At 41.2% G+C, this 23094-nt stretch overlaps 1 protein-coding gene across 1 annotated transcript in view; it reads right to left on the reverse strand.

Moving 5' to 3' along the window:
* LOC147608396 (dynamin-like protein ARC5) overlaps positions 1–9972 on the reverse strand; it is a 49979-nt gene extending 40007 nt beyond the window's left edge. Inside the window, exons 1-3 of the mRNA XM_086789103.1 lie at positions 8914–9972; positions 8651–8815; positions 8388–8510 (exon numbers count right to left, since the gene is read on the reverse strand). Coding sequence (XP_086645229.1) covers positions 8388–8510; positions 8651–8815; positions 8914–9723 — 1098 coding nt within the window. The 5' untranslated portion in view covers positions 9724–9972. The remainder of the gene's footprint in view (positions 1–8387; positions 8511–8650; positions 8816–8913) is intronic.
* Positions 9973–23094: the final 13122 nt, after the last annotated feature.

The following is a 23094-nucleotide window of genomic DNA, read 5'->3' on the forward strand; positions in this document are numbered from 1 at the left end:
TCCATGGCTGGTTATGAAGCAAATCAGGCTGAAAATGATGTGTTTGAAGGTCTACTACCCATGGAGTTTCATTCCACAGTTGGTGATCCAACTCATGAGGGTACTGGACAGCCAGCAAATGATGTAGGTGGTGCAGAAATTCAGCAGCCAAATGAGCCAGAAGCTGAACCAAATATGGGACAGCAGGCACCACAGGTCAGACATATACCTAGATGGTATTTGAGGACATTACAGGACAGCCATTTAGAGGGTCCTCTTGCTGGTCGTACTCGTAGGGAGACAAGGACCAATGAGCATGCACACATCATGGAGTTGAATCTGGTCATGGCAGCCAGTTTACAGGATGATGATGAGCCTGATTCATTTGTGGATGCACGAGATAATGTGCATTGGAACAAAGCCATGCAGGATGAGATTGATTCTATTAAAAAGAATCAAACATGGGATTTAGTTGATCTGCCCAAAGGCAGGAAAGCCATTGGTACTAAATGGGTCTATAAGTTGAAAAGACATGCAGATGGATCCATTGACAGGTACAAAGCCCGTCTAGTTGCAAAGGGCTATGCACAGAAAAAGGGCATTGATTATGAGGAGACATTTGCTCCTACATCCCGTATGTCGACACTTAGGTGTGTCATTGCATTGGCTGCACATCGTGGTTGGGTTGTTCACCAGTTGGACATAAAGACTGCATTCCTACATGGGGACCTCGAGGAGGAAGTATATGTATTTCAGCCCATGGGATTTGCAGAACATGGTCATGAGGGGAAAGTATGCAGGCTGAAAAAGGCCTTGTATGGTTTGAAACAAGCTCCACGAGCTTGGTATGCAAAAATAGATGCTTTTCTACTCACTCAGGGATTTGTGAACAGTCCATCAGAGACCACTTTGTATGTGAAGAAAGAAGAGACAGATCTGCTGGTCATCAGTCTTTATGTGGATGATCTCTTGCTCATGGGATCAAATGATGACAAAATTGCAGCTTTTAAGGAGATACTGCAACAGACATTTGACATGTCTGACTTGGGCCTTGTACATTACTATTTGTGCATACAGTTTGTGCAGGATAACAGAGGCATTGGGTTGTTGCAATCACGTTATGTTGCTAAACTTCTGGAGAAGTTTAAATTTCAGGATTGCAAGCCTATTAGTACTCCTATGGAGCCTGGGATGAAACTGTCACTACAAGATGACAGTGTTTCCTTTGATGCCACTACATATGCTCAGGCTGTTGGGTGCCTTATTTACTTGTGTAATACAAGGCCAGATATTCAGTATGCAGTCTCTCAGTTGAGCAGATTCATGCACAGCCCACGGTTGTCACATTGGCAAGCTGTGAAGCGTGTATTCCGTTATTTGCAGGGTACCTCGACTCTTGGTTTGCTTTACCCTGAGGGGGGTGACATGCAGTTACACGCTTACAGTGATTCAGATTGGGCTGGTGATTTTGATACCAGACATTCCACTAGTGGGAATTGTTTCTTCCTTGGCGCTTCATGCATTTCTTGGCTAAGCAAGAAACAGACCACAGTGGCCACTTCGTCTTGTGAGGCAGAGTACAGAGCAGCCTACACTACTACTGTTGAGTGTGTTTGGCTGCGTCGTCTTATGACTGATATGGATATTTCAGTGGAGGAGCCTACACCTATCTATACTGATAGTCAGAGTGCCATTGCTGTGGCCAGGAATCCTGTGTTTCATGCTCGCACGAAACACATTGAGATTCACTATCATTTTGTTCGGGAGAGACTCCAGGCAGGAGATATCAGTCTGATCTACTGTCCTACAGATCAGAATGTGGCAGACATCTTCACCAAGGCATTACCACGTCCGAAATTTGAAGCATTCCGCAATGCTTTGAATTTGTTTCCTTTTGGTGGATGATGTACAATGATCACATATCACTCCAGGGGGGTTTGTTGGGTTTTATGCTGTGTATGCACCCAGAGGAGTGCTAGTGATCATCAGTAGGTTACTGGGGCACTTTTTACTTCAGTTAGTGGAGGTTTTTTCCCCCAATTTAGTTCAGTTTCACTTATATGCAGTTTATAAGTGTTTTGGTCCACCCGGCACATTTATGGCCGGACATGTGAACACTTATCCTTTAGGGGTCACTATCATGTGGCTTGTACTTGATTTTTCTATCATTGTAGAATACAGCAGTCGTGTTCACTTCTTCTCCTTGTTTTCCACGCATGCTTGAACCTGTGTAAACCCTAACCCTAACCTTGTTTGTCTTCAAAAATGCCTTTAAAATACCAAAAAAATGCTGGAAAATCTCTGCTAAGATATGCCAATGCAAGGCTTCATATGGAGCCAGATACAAGCATGAATATGCATGGAAAAGTCCATCTGGGGATGAAATAATTTCCAACACCTCCTCTTCAGCACACCAGATGGGTGGACCAGGTCCGGTACGCTGCAAAAAATCCTCCAAAGAGTCTGAAGAAACAACCTCCTCATAAAAGGCACAAAGCTCACGAAGATATGGTACATCTGAATACCGAGGTGGTCTCCGGAAGAAGCCACGAGAAGATCGAGAGGATATTGAAGACAAAACAACAGGATCAATCTGGAGAGAGAAGCCCTCAGGAGATGGAACCATAGATGGCTCCGAAAAATGTGGTGCCTCCTCTGCATCTACAACAAGTATCGGGGCCGAAGTAGAATCCTCCTCTGAAGAAGGAAATGAAACAACCACTGGAACAAACTGATCGTCAGTGATAGCTGAATTTGCCAGGTTCGAAGTAGGGACAAGCTCTAAGATAGTGGAAGATGCCTCCTCTGAAACATAAGAAGGAGAAGCAACTGCCAGGAGAGAAATTGCCAAAGTAGGAAGCTCCAGAATATGTGAGGATATCTCAACAAAAACATCCACCTGCTCTGTAGAAGAACCATTATCCTCCTCTGAAAGAGAGGAGAGAAAATCTGCAATAATAGCTTCAGCATGAAACAGCACAAGGGAAGGAAGATACTCATCCAAAGGGATGAGAGGGGAAGAGAAGAGAATCCCCAAGAGGGGAGAATGGTGATCTCCAGAAGCCATCACCTCCAAGAGCCCAAGCCACCTTTAGAAAGACTAGAAGAGAGGGTGGGTGAGAGGGAACCAGAAAGAGAAGAGAATAGAATTACTCTCCAATGGTAAAGGCTGTAAAGCAACTCTGTAGAAAGAAATTGCAGCACTAGAGGCAGTCTCGAGTGAAAACGCAGCTCCACTGGAAAACGCAGCAAGTGAACAACTCCTATATGCTGTAAACAGACAACAGCAGCATGGGAATAGAAAACGCAGGTCCCTGTAGATGTTACCCGCTCTGATACCATGAAAGAATGGATACTATGCTGGGATACCCACTCAGAAATGCTGCAAGAACTGTACAACACTGTATATGGACAGCAAGCATAAAGGAGAAAAGAAGATCACTGCTCCATATCACCAGAAAAAGTAGTACATCATGTGGAGCAACACGAGGGAGGTCCCGTAGATGCTGCCTATCACTGCAGAAGCTGAAAAGAGAGATGATCTGAGGAAAAAGGGAGCGGCCAACAACAAGGCTATAGCAAAAAATGATATAAAATGCCTAAAAAATGGTAGAAAAAATGCTGAAAAATCTCTGCTAAGATATGCCAATGCAAGGCTTCATATGGAGCCAAATACAAGCATGAATATGCATGGGAAAGTCCATCTGGGGATGAAATAATTTCCAACAAAGACGTTGTCCTCAATCAAAGATGAAAGACTGCAAAAACAGGTACCAAGAAAGCTCCACAAGCAATCTTTTCAACAACTCAGCCACAAAAGCAACAAAACAAGCTGCCAGGTACACCACTCCTCTCGAAGAAAACAACCAAGTAGGTTGCGAAGTGCTTTCCAAATAATGGTTCCAAACCCAAGAGTAAGAACACTCCCCGAAGTCGAATGCCGTGTTTCCAGCCTGGAGAAGGTATGAAAAACCTCATAACCAACCAAGATTAGATCCTGTATATAATCAATCCTGGGAGAAGCAAGTTGCTCCTCACTGGAACCCTCCAAAGAAATAGAGTCAATCTCCTTCAACTCTGTACCAAGAGTAGCCAAATACTGTACAAAAGCATCCTCTGAAAAGGTCGGCATCGCAAGATGTAAAGACTCTATAGAAAAGATGAAGTCCATCTGCTCAAACTCCGTACCATGAGTTGCCCAATGCTGTACATAAGCACACGCCACTGAGGTGGGCATCGCAAGATGAAAGGACTCCACATCTCCCTTTGAAAAAAGATATCGTCGGACTCGTACAAGCCCAACCTGATTTTGATCCAAATCCAAAAATTTTGGAAGTATCACTGTGCCCCAGGCATGGTTAGCAACCACAGATCCAAAGAGTCCCACTGGGTCCAAAAAACCATCTTCCAAAACAATAAACCTGCAAAACTGACAGGGGGAAGGGCATCCTCAAAAGCATCACAAAGAGAGGCAAAGGTAGACTCCTCACAATGAGAAAGGGAAGCAGGAATATAAACTGCAATGGTAACAAAGTCATCAAAAGCATCACTGAGAGCAAAAGACTATTCCAAAAGTAGAATCAGATCCCAAGAATCAGCAACAAATAAATGATCCATGTGAAAGGATCACACACCTCAAGGGCAGAACACCCTCCTTTCTCTACAAACATTGCAAAGAATACAGGCTCGGACAAAATAAACTCCGCTCAAGATCTCTGAAAAGATCACTGCTCTTCTCCAAAATCTGAAAACACCGATCATAGAAGAAAGTCTCCACAGAAACAAAACAGCTCCCGAAACTGATCCTCAAGTGAAGTAGCTAGAGATAGGCCCCCTCTGAGTATAGAAAACTCCTGTGGGAAGCAAAACGCAGCCAAAACACTGTTGTCCAGCAAAAAACAGCACTCCACCGCCAACAAAAGGCAAGGAACATGAAGAAACCGGGAAACCGTGAAGGCCAGGAACAAAACGCAAGTATAAATGATCCAAAATCAGCAAAACGCTGACTGAAATCAGAAAGTCAGTATCCTCCTCAAGTACCAAATTGCCTCCAAAGCCACAATCCAAAAACAAGAAACCCCCTCTGCAAGTGATCTGTGTCCACTAGAGAAGAAAACGCAGCACCAACATACGGCTGCAAACCTGAAAATTCAGGCCAACCAATGTCCACACCTCCTATCAGGAAAAACGCTGAAGAGAAGGTACCTTCGGGTCCAACGGATGAACCCCAAGTGAAGGTAGAGCTACCAGCAGAAATCAGTCCAAAAAAACACAGCACCCATGGCTGCAAATCTGAAAACACAGAGGTATTCGGGCAGTAGAAAGGGTTTTGGCCACTTGAATGTGGATGCGCTGCAAGCGGGCTTTCCGGGACCAGACAAAATTGCATAAAAGCATTACAGAGAACTCCCCTCCTTTGTCAGTCCGAAGAGTCTTCACTTGCAATCCAGACGACGACTCCACCATAACATGCCACTCAGTGAACCGAGCAAAGGCTTGGTCCTTCTATGAAAGAAAATAAACCCATGTAAACCTACAACAATCATCCACAAGCAGCATAAAGTACAAAGAACCTCCCAAAGATGGGGTTTGCATAGGTCCACACAAGTCAGTGTGTACCAACTCCAAAGGTTTCGAAACCCGCATAATAGCTTGCTTCGGAAAAAATTCCCTATGCTCCTTACAACGAATGCAAGAACTACAGTGTTCCTACTTGCTGCCAACATCTGGCAAGCATGGCATCAAGCGGGAGCTGACCAATACAGGATCGCCTTCAGAGAATGGAGTAGTTGAGCGTAAGAACCGGACTGTGGCGGAGATGGCGAGGACGATGTTGGAGCATCGTGATCTTCCTCGTCCACTTTGGGGAGAGGATGTGGCTACGGTTGTCCATACCCTCAACCGATCTCCGACAACTTCCGTACCTAAGATGACTCCATATGAGGCTTATTTTAGCAGGAAACTAGATGTCTCACATTTCCATGTTTTTGGAAGTGATGCCTATGTTCACATTCCAAAGAAGCAAAGGGGGAAACTTGACTCGAAGTCCCAAGGTTGGAGATGAGCCTCAACAGACTTTGCGTTCTGTTCAAGTACCAAAGTGGTTGTTGGACACCATTCGGGAGTCAGGTGACCTCAAAGATCGCACAAAGTTCGTGATAAAAGTGAATCAGAGGAGCTGTTACAAATGGACTATGCTTTGATGTCTCGTATCATTTGGGACAAAGAACCCACTTCTGTTAAGGAAGCTCTTTCCCAGGAGACTTAAGAGGAAAGCCATGCAAGTGGAACTGGAAGCCATAGAGAAGAATAACACTTAGGAGTTCGTTCCGAGGCCATCAAAACGGTCAGTCATTGGTGTCAAGTGGGTCTATAAGACCAAGTATACGTATGATGGATCAGTGGATAAGCACAAGGCCAAACTTGTGGCTAAGGGCTATGCTCAACGGCCTGGCATCAACTATGAGGACACCTTTGCATCAACAGCAAGGATGACCATGATTCAGACAGTTCTTGCTCTTGCCTCTTCTCAACGGTAGCCAGTGTATCAAATGGATGTAAAATCTATGTTCCCTGATAGTGACTTGCAGGAGGAGGTGTATGTTGAGCAACCTCCAGGCTTTGAGGTTCCGAGATCAAAGGGGATAGTTTACACGTTACAAAAGACCTTGTATGGTCTTAAGTAGGCTCTCAAGGCTTGGAATCAGAAGATTGATTCCTTCTTTCTATGAAAGGGATTCCAAAGATCACTTGCAGATCCAAACTTGCATCTCTTTCAAGAATGCAGTATGGTCACCTTGATTATCCTTTATGTAGATGATCTTATTCTCACTGGCGGTCATGTGGAGCACATAGTTGTGACGAAGGCTGCCTTGTCAAAGGAGTTTGAGATGACGGATTTAGGCTTGCTCCATTTCTTTTTGGGATTGGAAATTTAGCAAACCCAAAGGAGGTTCTTTGTTTCACAGCAGCGGTATGTTCATGAGTTACTGGAAACCATTGGGATACCTCCTTGTATCAGAAGCTTGTTAGTTCATTGATTTGGTTGCTGAACACCAAATTCGACTTGAGTTTTCCAGTGGGGTTGTTGATCTCATTCATGCAGACACCTTTGAAGACTCATTGGGACACACGATTGCGGATCTTGCAGTATCTACAGGGTACAAAGAATCTTGGACTCTTCTATGACACTAGAGGGGGAACGAAGGACCAAGTCAAACTGCAAGGTTGGAGTGACTCAGATGGGGAAGGAGATCCAGACACGAGGAGATGTACATCAAGCTACGGATTTACCCTTGGTTCAGGAGCTACTTCTTGGAGCAACAAGAGACAACCAACTATTGCCTTGTCTTCTACAGAGACAAAGTACCGGGCTGCTTGTGGTGCTGCTTGCGAGGTTGTGTGGTTGTAGAGGTTACTTGGCGAGATTGGGATTCCGCAGAAGGAACCCACAGTCATTTAGTGCGATAACCATAGCTGTATAGCTATTGCTCGGAACCTGGTCTTCCATGCCCGGACCAAGCACATAAAGATACAATATCACTTTGTTCGGGAGAAGATTTTGGCTAGTGACATCTTGCTTATCTATTGTTCAACGGAGGACAATGCAGCGAACCTCTTCACAAAGCCTTTACCTCAGGTGATGCTTCGTTAGCACTTCAGCTCATTGGGGCTGGTTCCACATGCAAGAGCTGAGAAGGGGTGTTAGTAGTCATCTCCTTTCTGTACCATAGGAAGTGAGGGCCTCTCTTGTGGGTGTGCCTGCCATCTCCTGTCCATTTTCCCTGTTTGTAGGACCCATGGGGGTGTTTTGTTCGGCTGCCGGCTGTAGTGTTGCTGGACAACCAGGAGGGGCTCTTTGTTTGCTGGCCGACTTGTTTGTGGCTGGCCAACTCCATATATGCTCGCCGACTGGATTGTTTCCCAGTCGTGGGTTTTTTCATGGGCTGTCGGCCTGTTCTCTACTGGCCGACCAGCAGCCCTTGGCCATATATATTGCCCCATGCCCCCCACACTTGGTTGTATCAGCATTGTACCAGATCTTGTGTATATAGCAGAGTTTATACAGCTTCTCTCTCTCTACACTTCTGCATTTTCTTTCTCACAGCAGTTCATCTCTTTTCCGCTGTGCATTCCGACAATGCTATCTGCAAGCAGCACTGCAAAACGGACAGAAATGGGCAGAAGGTGCTGGGGCGGCAGCAACGTGCCCAGGCTGCACTTATTCTTCTTGACCACCTTAATCTGGTCTTTTATATATATAACAACAGTGTGTGAATTGGAAAAAAACAAAAAACAAACAAACAAACACAAACACTGCATGTCCAGCTACATATGCCTGGCCTCTCTACATTTTAATATATTTTTAAAAGGCATTAAAAGCCATGATAAGAATTCATTAGGGATACCTGCATCACAACTCTCCGAGTTGTGGCATTACTCCAATCGCTGCAGTCTTCCAGGCAAAGGATAATGAATTCTTTACTCTGCATCTTCGAGCGAACCAGTGTCTCCACTGCCCTTGCTTGAGCCTGTTATCAGAAGTTTTAGCAATGTTTTCTCTAAACCTCACACTCAAGACTCATACAGAATATTTTCACTTGCTAATCAAAGCAAAGGTTTCAAAATGAAGTTTATGGCCATCCCCAAGATCAAGTCAAATGAAGGATACCTGCAGTAGGTGATTTTTTCGACCAGGTGCAGCAGCAATGAGCCCAGGTGTATCAATAATGGTCAGATTAGGGCAATACTTATACTCAATCTTCACTACAATTTCCTTTGCTGAGAATTGGCAGGCATCTCTCTCGAGCCTCAAATTTTCTGCTTCAATATATGCCTATCATCCAATGAGAATCGCATTAACAATCTTCCCTACATAGTTAAGCAGGAGATGGCATCGTTCAAAATATACAAAAAATGTGGAGAAGAACGCACCTGTAGCTCTTCAAGAGAGTTTTCTTCTTCTCTTGGAGGTTTATCATCAGTTACCAAGTAGCACACTGGCTCCACGCATGCTGCATTGTACTTCATATGAAGCGTGATGGGCCTTCTGGTCTTGGTGCCTCCCCCCACATGATTGAACTGGAAACCCATGAGGGCTTCCACAAGGGCACTCTTTCCATCTGTCTGGTGCCCCACAACCAGTATTGCTGGGGCATCGAATGGTTTGTGGAAGTTTTGAGCAAGGCTGTGCAAGTCATTGTAAGCCTCGTAAAGCTTCTCGTTGCCTGAGGATGGGTAGTAACTCTCTGGAGAGCCTGGAGAAACCCTAATGCCATCGTTCACTCCATCTCCTTGATCATGGTGGGATGCGTGAATGCTGTCGGGTACAGAATTAGGGCCTACTTCCATGTGAGAGCTATCGCTATGCATGTTATGAATGGCAAGAAAGGCTCCATAAGGCTTGGAAAATGCGTTCGGCGATGGAGTTTCCTGTGCAGAGTTAAGGAATGTGCCATTCATGTATCCCGTTTTGGCAGCCAGCCTGTTGCCGAGCACCGTTTCGAAGCTGTATAATGGAGCCGGCGAGGAAGAGTAAGGGTTAGGGTTTACAGGTTTGTGGTTAGCGTCAGGGTTAAGGTTGGGGTTTGCAGAGTCAGCGGCAGGGTTTCCTGGCCAGGGGGAGCCTGTTGGAGAGGAGCTTGCAGATGAGCGTGGGGAGTCGTTGGTGACACTACCTGCGTGAGAAGCTATCCATCGCTCGGCGACTCCAGCTCTGGCTTCCTGCGAGGTCGATCCATTCATGGCTGTCGTCTCACAGGGAACCGCAGAGAAACCTTGAAGAAGAAAGTACAAAATAGAGAGAGGGAAGGAGAGCAAGCTATGGCTCCCGAGGAATGGAACCCTAGAAATGCAAACGCAGAGCTCGCCCACCGTAGATAGTCGGAGCTATCGAGAGAGAAGACGCATGCTGGTTCCTGCAGCAGCGTCCGTGTGAACAGGACCCATCCATGTGTCCCGCCATCTAGTCACACGTTTTTATATGTAAATTGTGCTTGTCCCAAAACTTGGCCTCTTGTGTATGGGACTTTTTTTGGGGGCAATTTTTAAATAATCGTCAAAAAAAAAACATTGTGAAAACAACGTTTTAAATGCATTTTCAAAAAAAATCTGATTTTTTTTGCTCTTCAAAATTTAGCCTTGTGTCAACACTTTCAATACTTAGCCATCTACATCACCAAACCTCATCAACTTGACCATGACAACTTGTAGTCGTTCAATCAATAAATGCTCTTCTCATGGTACAGTAAACTATGCCACGAAGAAAGGCTCTCTAACTTCAAAGGACCTCATTTGGAGGCACCCATCCAAGCTATAGGAATCACAAGCTTCTGGGAACGCTACCTTATGAGGGCTACTAAGAATTTGTCACCTGTTTTACAAATGAAATTGAAAGCTATATTTTATACAATATTATAAATGTGTAAATGCTAAGAACTTATATGACTTCACAACTTTTAAACTATTTTTGCATAATTGTTGTTGCAAGTTGGTTGATGTTGGGCATAAGTAGAGTAAGGATTGGTGATGTGGCACTAAATAGGTATGAACTTTAGGAAACTTTTGGGTCAATGATGAATTCGTTGAGAAATATCAAAAAAAAACATTAGGTTCTGAGTATTTGGAAAGTTTACAATTATAAGAACATTTGAAAAATGTGTTATTGCCTTTGGGGATGTGGCAAAGTGATGTGAGTTTGGGTTTATAAGTACATTTGAAAAATATGTTATTGCATTTGATGATGTGACAAAGAGGTGTGAGTTTGGGTTGCCCTCACCTCCAACTCCCAAGGTAACCCCCTCTTTATACTCTATCCTCTATATCTCAAACATGTAGTTTATCTTTTCTCTTTTTAAAAAAAAATGGGTTTTGGGCTCACATAAATGCCCTTAAAATATTTATGTGGTATATTTTTCATGGATATTTATTTTTTATTATTTGCCACATGGTCAGTGACTTAACACCAGGTACTGGTCGCACCATGTTAGGTAGATAGTCACTGGATATAATCTTATGCATGGCAAGGCTAGTGCGAGCAGCATGATGATGGTTACACATTTTTAGCGTGCATATTGGATGCACATTTGGCATCACTATGTTCATGGCAATATTATATTTTTGACGACATAATATTTATGTGACATTTTATGTAGTGGCTTGGTGGCCGTCATTATCTTGTACATAAAATGGCAGCACGTACTTATTATGCACATTTGTTATAGAGACATATTTATTTAAATGGTTTGTTTACCTGTAATAGATGGCCCGTATTAATTCATGCATGACACTTTGCTAAATTCAAGGCCCAAGGATGATTCACATTACTTCATGCATAACACTTTCTTAAAGTTTAGGAGCAAGGCCCAAAGTGGAGTGTAAAAGTCATTTTTGGATCATAAAGTAATAAAAAAAGATATCTAAATACACTTGCTTGAAATACACTTGCTTGAAAGCGTGAGACATTAAGATATCTAAATACACTTGCTTGAAAGCGTAAGCCATTAAGCAAGTGCGGAGGAGATTGTACCTGATGTGTGTGTCGTGCATCTTCTCTTCTTTCATGTTCATACAAGTCTATTTCTCAATAAGCTATGGTGTTTTGAGAGAGGTAGAATGAGCTTTGTCCATTATTTTATTGAATTTGTGCATGAGAAAAACAACCCTCTTGTAATAAACAGTGGTACTAGAGCCAGGCACATATCCAGAAGTGCTGCAGCAATCAATCCTTGGTAAGCGTACCACCTACCGTGCAAAGAATCAATCCTCCATAAGTGTGCCACGCAAAGAAGCATTCAGCCCCCACAAAGGCCCTAAGGCCCCAAGCCCAAGTCTATTTCTCAATAAGCTATGGTGTTTTGAGAGAGGTAGAGTGAGCTTTGTCCATTATTTTATTGAATTTGTGCATGAGGAAAACATCCCTCCTGTCACAGTGGTACCATAGCCAGACCCACATGCAGAAGTCTTGCAGCAATTAGTCCTCGGTAAGCATGCCACCCATCGAGCAAAGAATCAGTCCTCGATAAACATGCCACCTGCTGCGCAAAGAAGCATCCAATAGACACGCTACGCGAATGCAACGGCACCAACCCACCAGCCTACAAAATCGGGTAAATCTGACGGTGTCGTACATATGCCCACAAAGGCCCTAAGACGCAAGGCCCTATATAGAGGATCAAGGTCATTAGTAATAGCAAGCAAGTGAAGCCCACAAGCTCCCTCCCTTCTCTTTCACCTATTGGATACATGTAAATGACACCACCAACACACTATATATACCCCTCTTCCCATTCTCCATGTTTTGGCTTATGGGATTTGTTCTTTTCCTTCTCCCCTCTCTTCATTCACCCTCCCACTTTTTCATAAACCCCCCAAAATTTCTCCCCAAATTATACTATTTTGCTTCTAAAATCCACATCGCACCTCCAAATTCACCTCTATAAATTTCCCCCTCTTCACCTCATCGACCCCGTCGTTTTGAGCTACTACACTCCTATTTTATTTTAAATAGCAATTAAAAATGATTGTTTCAATTCATATGCAAAGTGATTTGCAAGCTTCATAAACAATGTGCTTGTGAATGCAGGCCTCTCCATCAACAATTTCACTCTCAAATCAACCCTCTTGCTTCATAAACAACACCTTCAAATCTTTATTTTATGGTGTAAAAGCAACAAATTGAAGCAGATTGGTCATGGAAGTATTACCTCTCGTCCTTGATCTATTCAAAGCAAGGTGATCCTCTTTCCACATTCAACACTCGGCATCTCTTCTCTTAACCCGATCGTGATTTGCATTGTGCAAACGAGATAACCAATTTTCCAAATTCAAAATGAATTCTTCTTCAAGTGATGATTTGCATATAGACAATTCTCCAAGCTCAACTCCAAGAAGAGCAACAACGTTGCATGCACACGGAATCCCTATTGGAGCATGAGAAGCATGCGTGGGCCAATGATTCTCTAGAAGATGATCGTCTCACCAAGATTCTCAAAGCAGTTTTTGAAGCCCAAAGCACACGCAAGGAATCAAAGATAAGTTGTTGCTCTTTAACTTTTACAAAATTTGATGGTAGAAAGGATGGCCACATTGTTCTTTCATGGTTAAGTCAATTTGATGATTACTTTGCTGATGAAAACTTCTTTGAAAGAGGTAAAATTAAATATGTCACTAATCACATGGTTGATAAAGCATCTCTATGGTGGAATGAACTTCATAATGCTGCTAACAAGCCAACCACTTGGCTTGAGTTTCAAGCCAAAGTCAAAGAGCCTTTCCTTCCACCTTGGTTTCATTTGCAGGCACGCCGTGCATGGAGCAAATTCTCTTGGAATGATCATGACAATGTGTCACAATACACTGAGTGTTTTCGACAAACATTATTACATCTTCGCATGGTAGAAGATGTGCATCATGACACTTTGCAGCAAAAGTATGAGGATGGTCTTGAAGAAGGCTTGCAAGCAAAGGTGAATATGTTCCAACCTTCTTCTCTCTATGAGGCTATTTCTCTTACTCATGATGCCGAGAAGAAGCTTTACTTCATCGGCAAGTTTGTTAGGCCTATGCAAGGGCCTAGTCCAACAAATCGGCAATCATCTTTTGTGGGTAATAATCATCCATTTAGACAATTTGTTCAACCCAATTCTTTCAATTCAAATTGCACTAGCAATGTTCAACACTCATGTGCATCCGCATTTCCTCCTAAAAATGTATTTAATGGGGCGACTTCAAAGCGAAATTTTGTAAATTCAAACCCCAAGCCAAGTCACAATAGTGCTCACAATGTCTCATCAAAAGCACCTAGGCCTACTCCTACTTGACATCGTTGCTTAAAGCCAAGTCATATTACGGCAGATTTCTTCGCTAAGTTACCACCTCCAAAGAAACTAATCGTCGCGGTTCACTACATCGAAGAAGAAGCTCGTGATGTCGATGATGACACCATTACGGAGGACACTCTTCATGACAAGGTTAATCAAGAATCAAACAACCCTCCACGTATTCCTCAATCTATCCATTCATTATTACGCATGCAAGGTTCTATCGCGATGGTCATCAAGTTTGTGTTTTGCATGATGATGGGAGTTCGCATGATTTTATTTTAGAAAGTCTTGTAAGGAAATTACAACTGTACACATCTCCCTCTACATATAAAGTAAAATCTACATTCCAAGGATCTCGTTTTACAATGGCACTCATGAAATTAAAAATCTTGAAATTCAAATTGGGTCATATAAAGAGCATCGTGATTTCTTGATTGCACATTTACATTCCCCAGGCATCATTTTAGGAATGCCATTTTGTCATCAACACAATCCTAACATTTATTACAACACTCATACTATGCAATTCACACATAATGGCACATTGATATCTCTTTCTAGTGACTCTTCACTTGAACTTTTTCCATTTGTTACACATACACAAGCAAAAAGAGCACTTAGAAAAGAACACAAAGCATACATCAACAACACTTTCTTGATTCTTTTCATGATTGTTTTGTTAATGATTATCCCCCTCACTTACCTTCTTCTCCCCCCGCCCGAGGACTATAAAATAGAGCTCTTGCCCAGGAACACATCGTGCACCTTATAGACAAAACCCTTGAAAAAGCAAGAAATTCAAGCCAAATTAAGGAATTACTAGATAAAGGATTGATACGACCTAGTACCAATCTTGTTAGTTCTAAAGAAGAATAAGACTTATCGTGTCGCTTGTGTGTCGATTACCGTCCATTAAATAAAGTGACTATCAAAAATCGTTATCATATTCCTAAAGTAGAAGATTTGCTTGACAAATTGAAAGGTTCTTGTGTTTTTAGCAAGATAGATTTAAAATCAGGTTTTCATCAAGTACGTATGGACCCCACTGATATTTATAAAACTACATTTCACACTTAATTTGGTCATTATGAATTTTTAGTAATGCCATTTGGCCTTACAAATGTACCAGCCACATTTATTTGCATGCTGCATAGAATCTTTTTGAACCATTAAGATTTTGTGATTGTCTTTTTTGATAGCATTCTTATTTTTAGTCGCTCTGAAAAAGAACACGAAAACCATTTGAGAATTATTTTTAAACTCTTAAAGAGAACCATTTGTATGCAATCCCTGACAAAAGCTCTTTCTTTCAAAGTGAAATTGAATATCTTGGGCACATTGTTTGATGGCATTCATGTTGACCCTAAAAAGATAGCAACCATTAGAGACTAGCCGACTCCTAAGACTGTACATGATGTGAGATCTTTTCTTGGACTTTCAGGCTTTTATAGAAAATTTGTGCGAAACTTTTCTCTCATTGCATTACCATTTACATTACTGTTGAAAAAGAAAACTATTTTTCGTTGGAGTGATAGTAAACAAAAGTCCTTTGACCGTCTCAAATATCTCTTAACTCATGCCCCACTCCTATAATTACATGGCTTTACTAGACCATTTTTCCTAGTTGTGATGCTAGTGGATCTAGCATAAGAGCCATTTTGATGCAAGATGATCATCCCTTAGCATTTGAAAGTCGTAAACTAAAACCCTCTAAACTCAACTATAGCACCTATGATAAGGAACTTTTAGCCATAGTACATGCTCTTCGCATGTGGAAGCACTACCTCATGGGTTCATAATTCTTGATTAAGACTGACTATAACAAAGCATTAGACACCTACTTAGTCAGCCCTTGATCTCCGATCATCATATTAAATGGGCTACTTCATTCAAAGTTTTCACCCCATGATCCAATATAAACCACGTCGTTGCTAATGTTGTTGTAGATGCTTTGAGCCGTAGACCATCAATTAATAACATTTATGTTGTTCATATTGAATCCATTGAATGCTATGCGTGACAATTATCCCCCTGATGTTGATTTCTCAAATGATTGGAATCCACTTGTTCATAATAACTATTTGCCTCTCAATAGTTATTCATATGCTGGCGGTTTCCTATTCTTTGAGAAAAGATTATGCATTACTGCACCATTTAGGCATATTGTTTTGCAAGAAATGCATGAACCACCTCATTGTGGCGTACTTTCTACTTTGACATCATGTGAAAAACTTTTTATCGGCCTAACATGAAAAAAGATATTGCAAAATATGTCTCTGATTGCATTGTTTGTCAACGTGTTATCATGGAAACCATATTAGCTATCGATGCCTTTGCCAATTCAGAATGGTCCATAGGATGAAATTTCAATGGATTTCATTACGAGATTACCTAATACTTCCTCGCATAATGACATGATTTGGACCATAGTAGATAGGTTTAGCAAACAAGCATACTTTGTGGCATGCAAGAAGATATTGACTACTCCACTTGCTCTGCAAAGATATTGATTAAAATTATTTTCACTCATCATGGTTTTCCTAGACTAATTGTTTCTAATATAGACTCTCGCTTTTGCAATCATTTTTGGATAGCTTTGTTTTCAAATTTAGGCTCTAAGATGGACTTTAGCTCCACTTTCCACCCAGAAAGCAATGGCCAGACCAAAGCTACTAATAGCACTATCATGGCCCTTTTGAGGGCCTTTTTGTTTCTAATAGAGACTCTCGCTTTTGCAATCATTTTTGGATAGCTTTGTTTTCAAATTTAGGCTCTAAGATGGACTTTAGCTCCACTTTCCACCCAGAAAGCAATGGCCAGACCAAAGCTACTAATAGCACTATCATGGCCCTTTTGAGGGCCCATGCCATTGACAAACCTTCTAATTGGGATGAGCATTTGCGTATTCTGTAATTTTCTTATAGCAATACCACCACTCTACCCACAAGAAAGGCACCCTTCAAAGTTGTCTATGGTAAGAAGTTACCTACTCCGTCTTCTAGAGTCAGAACATAAGTTCCTGCCGCGTCGCAAACCATTTTACCCGTGTGACCATATCCAAATTTTGGTTGAAGTGACTCATGTTAGTATACACTCAATGCCCACCTCTCAGCATGTATCTCACTTTGATGTATAATGCACATTTGTTAGGCCCCCATTGTTAGGCCCCCATTATGAGGAGTAGCCATGGTGCATATGTCTTTAGTGGGAACCCCGGCTTAGATGCTAATGGGATCATTATTGTGACCATTGAGATGGTTAGGAGTACGAGCATTAGCTGGGGTCCATCATTAGTGGGCGGTGGTATCCACCCCGCTCTACACCTCGTACATACTCCATCCAAAGTCTGTATAAATCGCCATCTAAGCTCTACTGGAGAGCACATGGGTGGACAACACCATCACTTGTACCTCTTTGGTATAATCATAATTTTAAATTTTCTCCATTGTGTATCTATTGTATTATCTATTATGCTTTGTCTTGATATCTCTTTCCGCTGTATTCTTATAACTCAATCTATTTAAAAAGCTCAAGAATGATATACAAAACAAGCAAACAAGAAGCGAATACCTATGCAATTTCATGAGAATGACATTATTTGTTTAAGAATCGAAAAACATAGACTTAAGAGCATTGAAAAGCACCCCAACCTTAAACTTGCTCCACGTTTTTACGGGCCTTTCGAGATTCTTAAGAAAATCAATGACAATGATTTTCGATTAGACATCCCACCTCACTCGTGTATACACAATTCCTTCCATATCAGTTTGCTATGCCCATTTAAGGGAACTCTTCCACTTTATCATGTTCTATATGACCCACCTCTTTTACAAGAAGACTTAGAAATTTTAGTCCCAGAATCTATCCTTGACCATGACTAGACCACCACTCGTACAGGTGCTATTTATCATTGATACTTGATTAAATACAAGAATCATCCTACTGAGGAAGCATAATGGATACATGAATCATCGTTGTCCGCCTACCGTGCCCTGATTGCTTACTACCTACTAGCCTTGATTCTAGCTATGTGCACAAACTCGTCGATTGAGACAATGTACATATATCCATTTGTGTGTATAAACTCGCTGTACACTATGTAGACTTGATGATTAAGGCAGCACACTCTTATATGTAGAAGAGCCAACTTTATCTCACCAGATTTGGCTGGCAGATTGGGGATCCATGCAGAGGAGATGGGGCCTTTGTATGAGGCTAATATGGCTTGTCTTGGGTATGCAGAATCTGTTACCTCTATTATTGGGAAGGTGAGGCTTCATGTGCAGGGTTATGTGGATAGTGAGAAATTCTATATCATGCCACTTGATGGGTGTGATATTTTGTTGGGTATGCCATGATGTCATAGAGTACATGCGGTGGTGGATATGTACAACATTAAGATTACTTTGACTCATAGAGGAAAAAAGCACATTTTGGATGTAAAGCTTAAAGGGGAATCTGTTCCTTTTGTATCGGCTTCGGCCATTTCATCTGTAATGAAAAAGCATCTTTCCGCGTACTTGGTTTTTGTAAAGGATGCAAAAGATGAATCTCAATCTAATTTGTCTATGTACGAGACAATGCTCAAGAGAGAGAGTGTACTACACGACTCAATAATGTGATTGTTATAAAAGAAGTACATTTACCTTTATATTTAACAAAGTTTGCCTCAGTGACATCAATGCTACATGTTGTTGGATTCTATTTGTGTTTGCAAAAGCATTTCAATGTGTCTAGAAATGTTGGTGAACATTGTGAATTGATGGTTTTAAAAAATAACTAAGCTTACAACTCAACTTTGTTGAATTTGTTGGAAATAAATAATATTGCCACTAAAATTTTGGATCTCTCCATGACTTTTGAACTCTCTTAAGGACAAGTAAACTTTTGAGGTGGATTTTATCATGTAGTAATTTGACATTGATTTCTCATACTCTTCGAAAAGAGTCAAGTTAACCTTTGTTATAAGAATTTATGTATTGTCTTATCATAAACTTGAGGTGTAATCTTTTGAGGTCTCATATATTGAAGGTGTATGTAAATGTTACTATCATGAGTTGTACAGTGTCCCATACAAAGCAAGCGCCTCACGGTAGTGCCTTTGCAAAAGCATGTGAAAGTATCGTGCGTAGGGGCTATAGAACCCATTCATTTTTATGTGGAATGTTATGTTGTTTTCCCTCTAAATATACATTGTATGTGGAATTCTCCCATTTTAAAAATATTTTTTCAGCCTTTAAAACTAATCTAAACTATGTTATGTTATCGTGCCTTTGACAATTGATCCAACTTGAGGCGAAAGATCGAGTTGTTAAATCATGTATTGTTCATGGGTTTTTCTTGTCTTTTTTTGTCTCACCCTCTTTTGGCTCTAATTTGTTTGTGCATATTCTTCACTTGGCTTTTAAAAGTAGCATTTGTCCCCTCCCCCCACCCCCTCTCAAAGGACTCCATGGTACTACCCACTCCATCTTTTCCAATAGAGCCCACCACCACTGGTGCTCTTTTTCCCATTCTTTAAAGTAGGCCTAAGTTAGCAATACTACGTTAGCAATTATGTGAACTTGAAAGCATAGATACATTGGATAAATCTTTAACATTTTCTATCGTATGTGTTGATAAGTAGGGTATTTTTAGTGACTTTGTCTTCATAATTATAGATTAGTGATTATGAGAACTTGAAAGCATAGATAAATTGGATGGATAAATCTTCAAAAATTCTTTTATCTTATGTGTTGACAAGTCGGGTATTTTTAGCAATTTTGTCTTCATATTCACTCAAAACTAGTAATTTTGGATTTATTTATTTTATATTTACATATTTTCAATGTGACATAGAAAAATACTTTTTGGGCAAAAAACAACCTCACTTTTTCCTTGCTTGTCAATGGATACATTTGGATTGGGGCTGAATTAGGTTTGATTCAACATTTTTTGTGGATAGAGTTCTATTATTGAGCCCCATCGCAATATGCAACACACAGACATTGCCAAATGGCACAACTTAGACTTGTGCAACACACACATACATTGCCAAATGGCACAACTTAGACTTGTGCAAACTAGGTTTAACGATAGTCGTTCATGAATTCAAGGTAAGGAAATTAAATAAGTAAAATATGAATTAAGAAGATTATATGTAAATATAAAATTAACTAAATAGGTTAAATAAGTAAATATAAGTTAAATATAAATTAAATAACTTATATGTAATATAAGTTAAATACGAATTTAAAAAATTAAGTAAGTTTAAACTCATTGTATCACAAAATTATAACTTGAATTGAGTTAAGAAAAGTTTAAGTAAATACAAATTATATCACAAAATTATAACTTAAATGAGCAATACATTACATCAATTTGTAGCTCAATGAGGGAGCTTTCAGACCCCAAAATACCTTCAACATTCACATGCGTTCCTCCGTGGGACTCAGACCTTGGGACAGTGGCCTTTCAGCCTACTAGCCACCACAGTTGTGAGGATTGGTGGGGGGGCATGGTATGGAATATACACACCTTAAGGGTGCATGTTGTGTGGTCTTTAGCTCGAGGGTGGGTTCTCGTTGTATTTAGTTTTGAGCCTACAGTATTCAAACCCATTTATTATCCTCTTGCTATGATGATGCATAGGTGACCATGGGATACAAGTTCTTGGATGGCTATTATAAGCTAGGGGTGAACCATTGTGAGGATGGATTTTGATTATTCTAACTATAGGAAGCTCCTACTCAACTAAGGTTATGGAGTCTCACCTCTTGGTCTTCTTCCACATCAGCTTCATTACAAAGTGCAAGAACATCTATAAATACATCTACAATGTGAGGAGGACCACCCTAATAAGGCTCAAAGTCAAGCAACAATTTGGCCAAGTGCATTATTTCCTCACCACATCGTGACAATATTTTTTCACGTATAAATAGCCAATCTTAAAACCCTTGGAAAATTCCTCTTCTTTGTTAATCCAATCCTAGGATTAACAAGAGCTACCGCCATTATCTTACATCAAGGAGTCACCGTAGATACACCAAAGAGTCAAACATTCAAGATATGAAGCAATAGTGTCCAAAGCTACAGCTTGGACGGGCGCCCGTAATGGTATGACGGAATATTTATGGTGATTCCCACTTCAAGAACGTGTGGTAGCAAGCAAGGATGAAGTCCTAAGTGATGTACTTCATGGATATATTATGAAAGTAGTCATTATAATTGCTTTAGGCCTCTTATGAGCCTAAAGTGCCCGGTCGGCCATAGTTTGAGTGAGTGTGAACACTTATGGCCATGTATATAAGTTAATATCTCTCATAATACAACATACTCTCCCATTGTGCAATTGAGTCTTGTTCTTGCTAATCTCTCTCCCTAATGCATGCTAGTGAGTGTGTGTGAGTGAAGTGAGGTGAGAGGAGGGACGAGTACCCGTAGTGCAATGCGGCGATGTGACAATGCTCACGGGAGGCACGGTGGAATTGCTTCTCAAGGAGTTGTAGAGCTTGGAGACCTCAAGGGTTACGAGCTCGGCCATTGGAAAAATCCTCCCACGATAGTTGCGGTTCACCAGGTAATCTCTTTTTGGATGTGTTTCAAGGAGGGTTAGGGTGAACCATAACATTCTTGATATGGGATATTGAGCGAGTCTATAACCTCTTCCCCTGACCATACACACTATCTCTTTAAACATGCATGTGCTAGTGCTAGGAAATTTTGGATTTGATGGCCAAAGGGTTCCATTGTCATTTTTTATGGTCAGATTGTGCACCCCTACTTTTTAACATGCCGTTGGTCCTCCCAATTTTGAGGTTTTTCCTTTATCCTTGGCCCATTCAATTCTATGGGTTAGCTACTATTCCTTGCACCCTTGTGACTGCCACCATAACCAGCTTTGGTAGCTTTGTCAGTGGCTCTAACTCCACTTGATATGGCTCAATTTTCACTAGGTTAATTGCTGGAGGCTTGGCCAACGTTATTGAGATCGATGGTGTTTTCTAGAGTTTCTTTGATGATGCTACCACACTAGACACTTCGTCCAATTGCATTGTAATAGTAACACTCAAAGGGTACACCTGTCTCGTAACATCATACCGGACACTCCGTCTTACGATGACCAATTTCTTTGCAATAGTAACACTGAAAGGTTACACCTGTCGCACCACCATAATCTTGAACATAAGGGTGAGCTTGTGGTATACCTATATTTATGTGGTTGATTAGTGTTATCTGTTGAATTGGGACTCTAGCCTGGGTTTGCTCCTCTTGTTTTTTTTTGTAGACGATTAACTCTGCTCCATAACCTCGACCATAAGGGTGAGCTTGCAATATGCTTGTATATATGTGGTTGATTGGTGCCATCGCCTGAACTGGGAATGCAGCCTGGGTTTGCTCGAGCTCTATCATTGTACCGGGCAAGCCTCTATAACACGAGTGGTGGTCTGACATATGGCACAATAGGGAGTGAGCTTACATTTCTCTTTGGTATAACCTTGATTTAAACACTTTGTGCACCAAACATCCGTAGCCCAGATTTAGCTCCTTCTACACTTCCACCTTGCAGCTTAGCCCATGCTTCTTTTGACCATTTCCAATGTCTGACTTTTCTTCTTATGGTTCTTGTGCTTGGTTTTTTTAAATCCAACTCCACATCCAAGTCATCATCCAAAGCATCTTCCTCTGGCTCATCCTCTTAGGAATCTTTGTCTCACTTTTTCTTCCCCTTCTTAGAAGTTAAGGCTTCCCCTAAATTGTGCTCCGATCTTCAACCAATCTATCAAATCCACTGATGTGAGATTAACAGATGCTACTGTAGGCTTTAATTTCTTCTACAAACCATGAGCACGTCAGTTGGCCAATCTGTAGGGTCCACACAACTCCATAAGGTGCATAATTTAGATATATAATCTTCTAGCTTTATTGCTCTAAGTGGCATAATTTTTCAAGCACCTGCAATGTAGAAATGCATCACGTAAGACGCATAAGTGAGAAAGTGATTAGACTCATATTGCGCATGCCAATTGGTTACTAAATACATTATGTTTCTAAATTGTTGAGACTATAAGCTACATGCCGTTAGGCCAACCAAATATTCTCAAAATTTGCCACATGTGTATTCATATCCTCCTTCTTCTTACCATGAAACTTTGGGCATTTAAGGGATACACGTTGAGCTATGACCAATATATTGAGGTAATGACGTTCCTGCAAGACCAAAGGACCAAAAGTCGCCAGAAGACTTACTGAGCCTGAAACAACTAGAAGACCAACTAAGCTCAGAACTCTTTGACACATCACTGGATCACAT

The sequence above is a fragment of the Cibotium barometz genome, chromosome 53, assembly GCF_041138505.1.
Source record: "Cibotium barometz isolate CiBa-2024 chromosome 53, ASM4113850v1, whole genome shotgun sequence".
Lineage (NCBI taxonomy): Eukaryota > Viridiplantae > Streptophyta > Polypodiopsida > Cyatheales > Cibotiaceae > Cibotium > Cibotium barometz.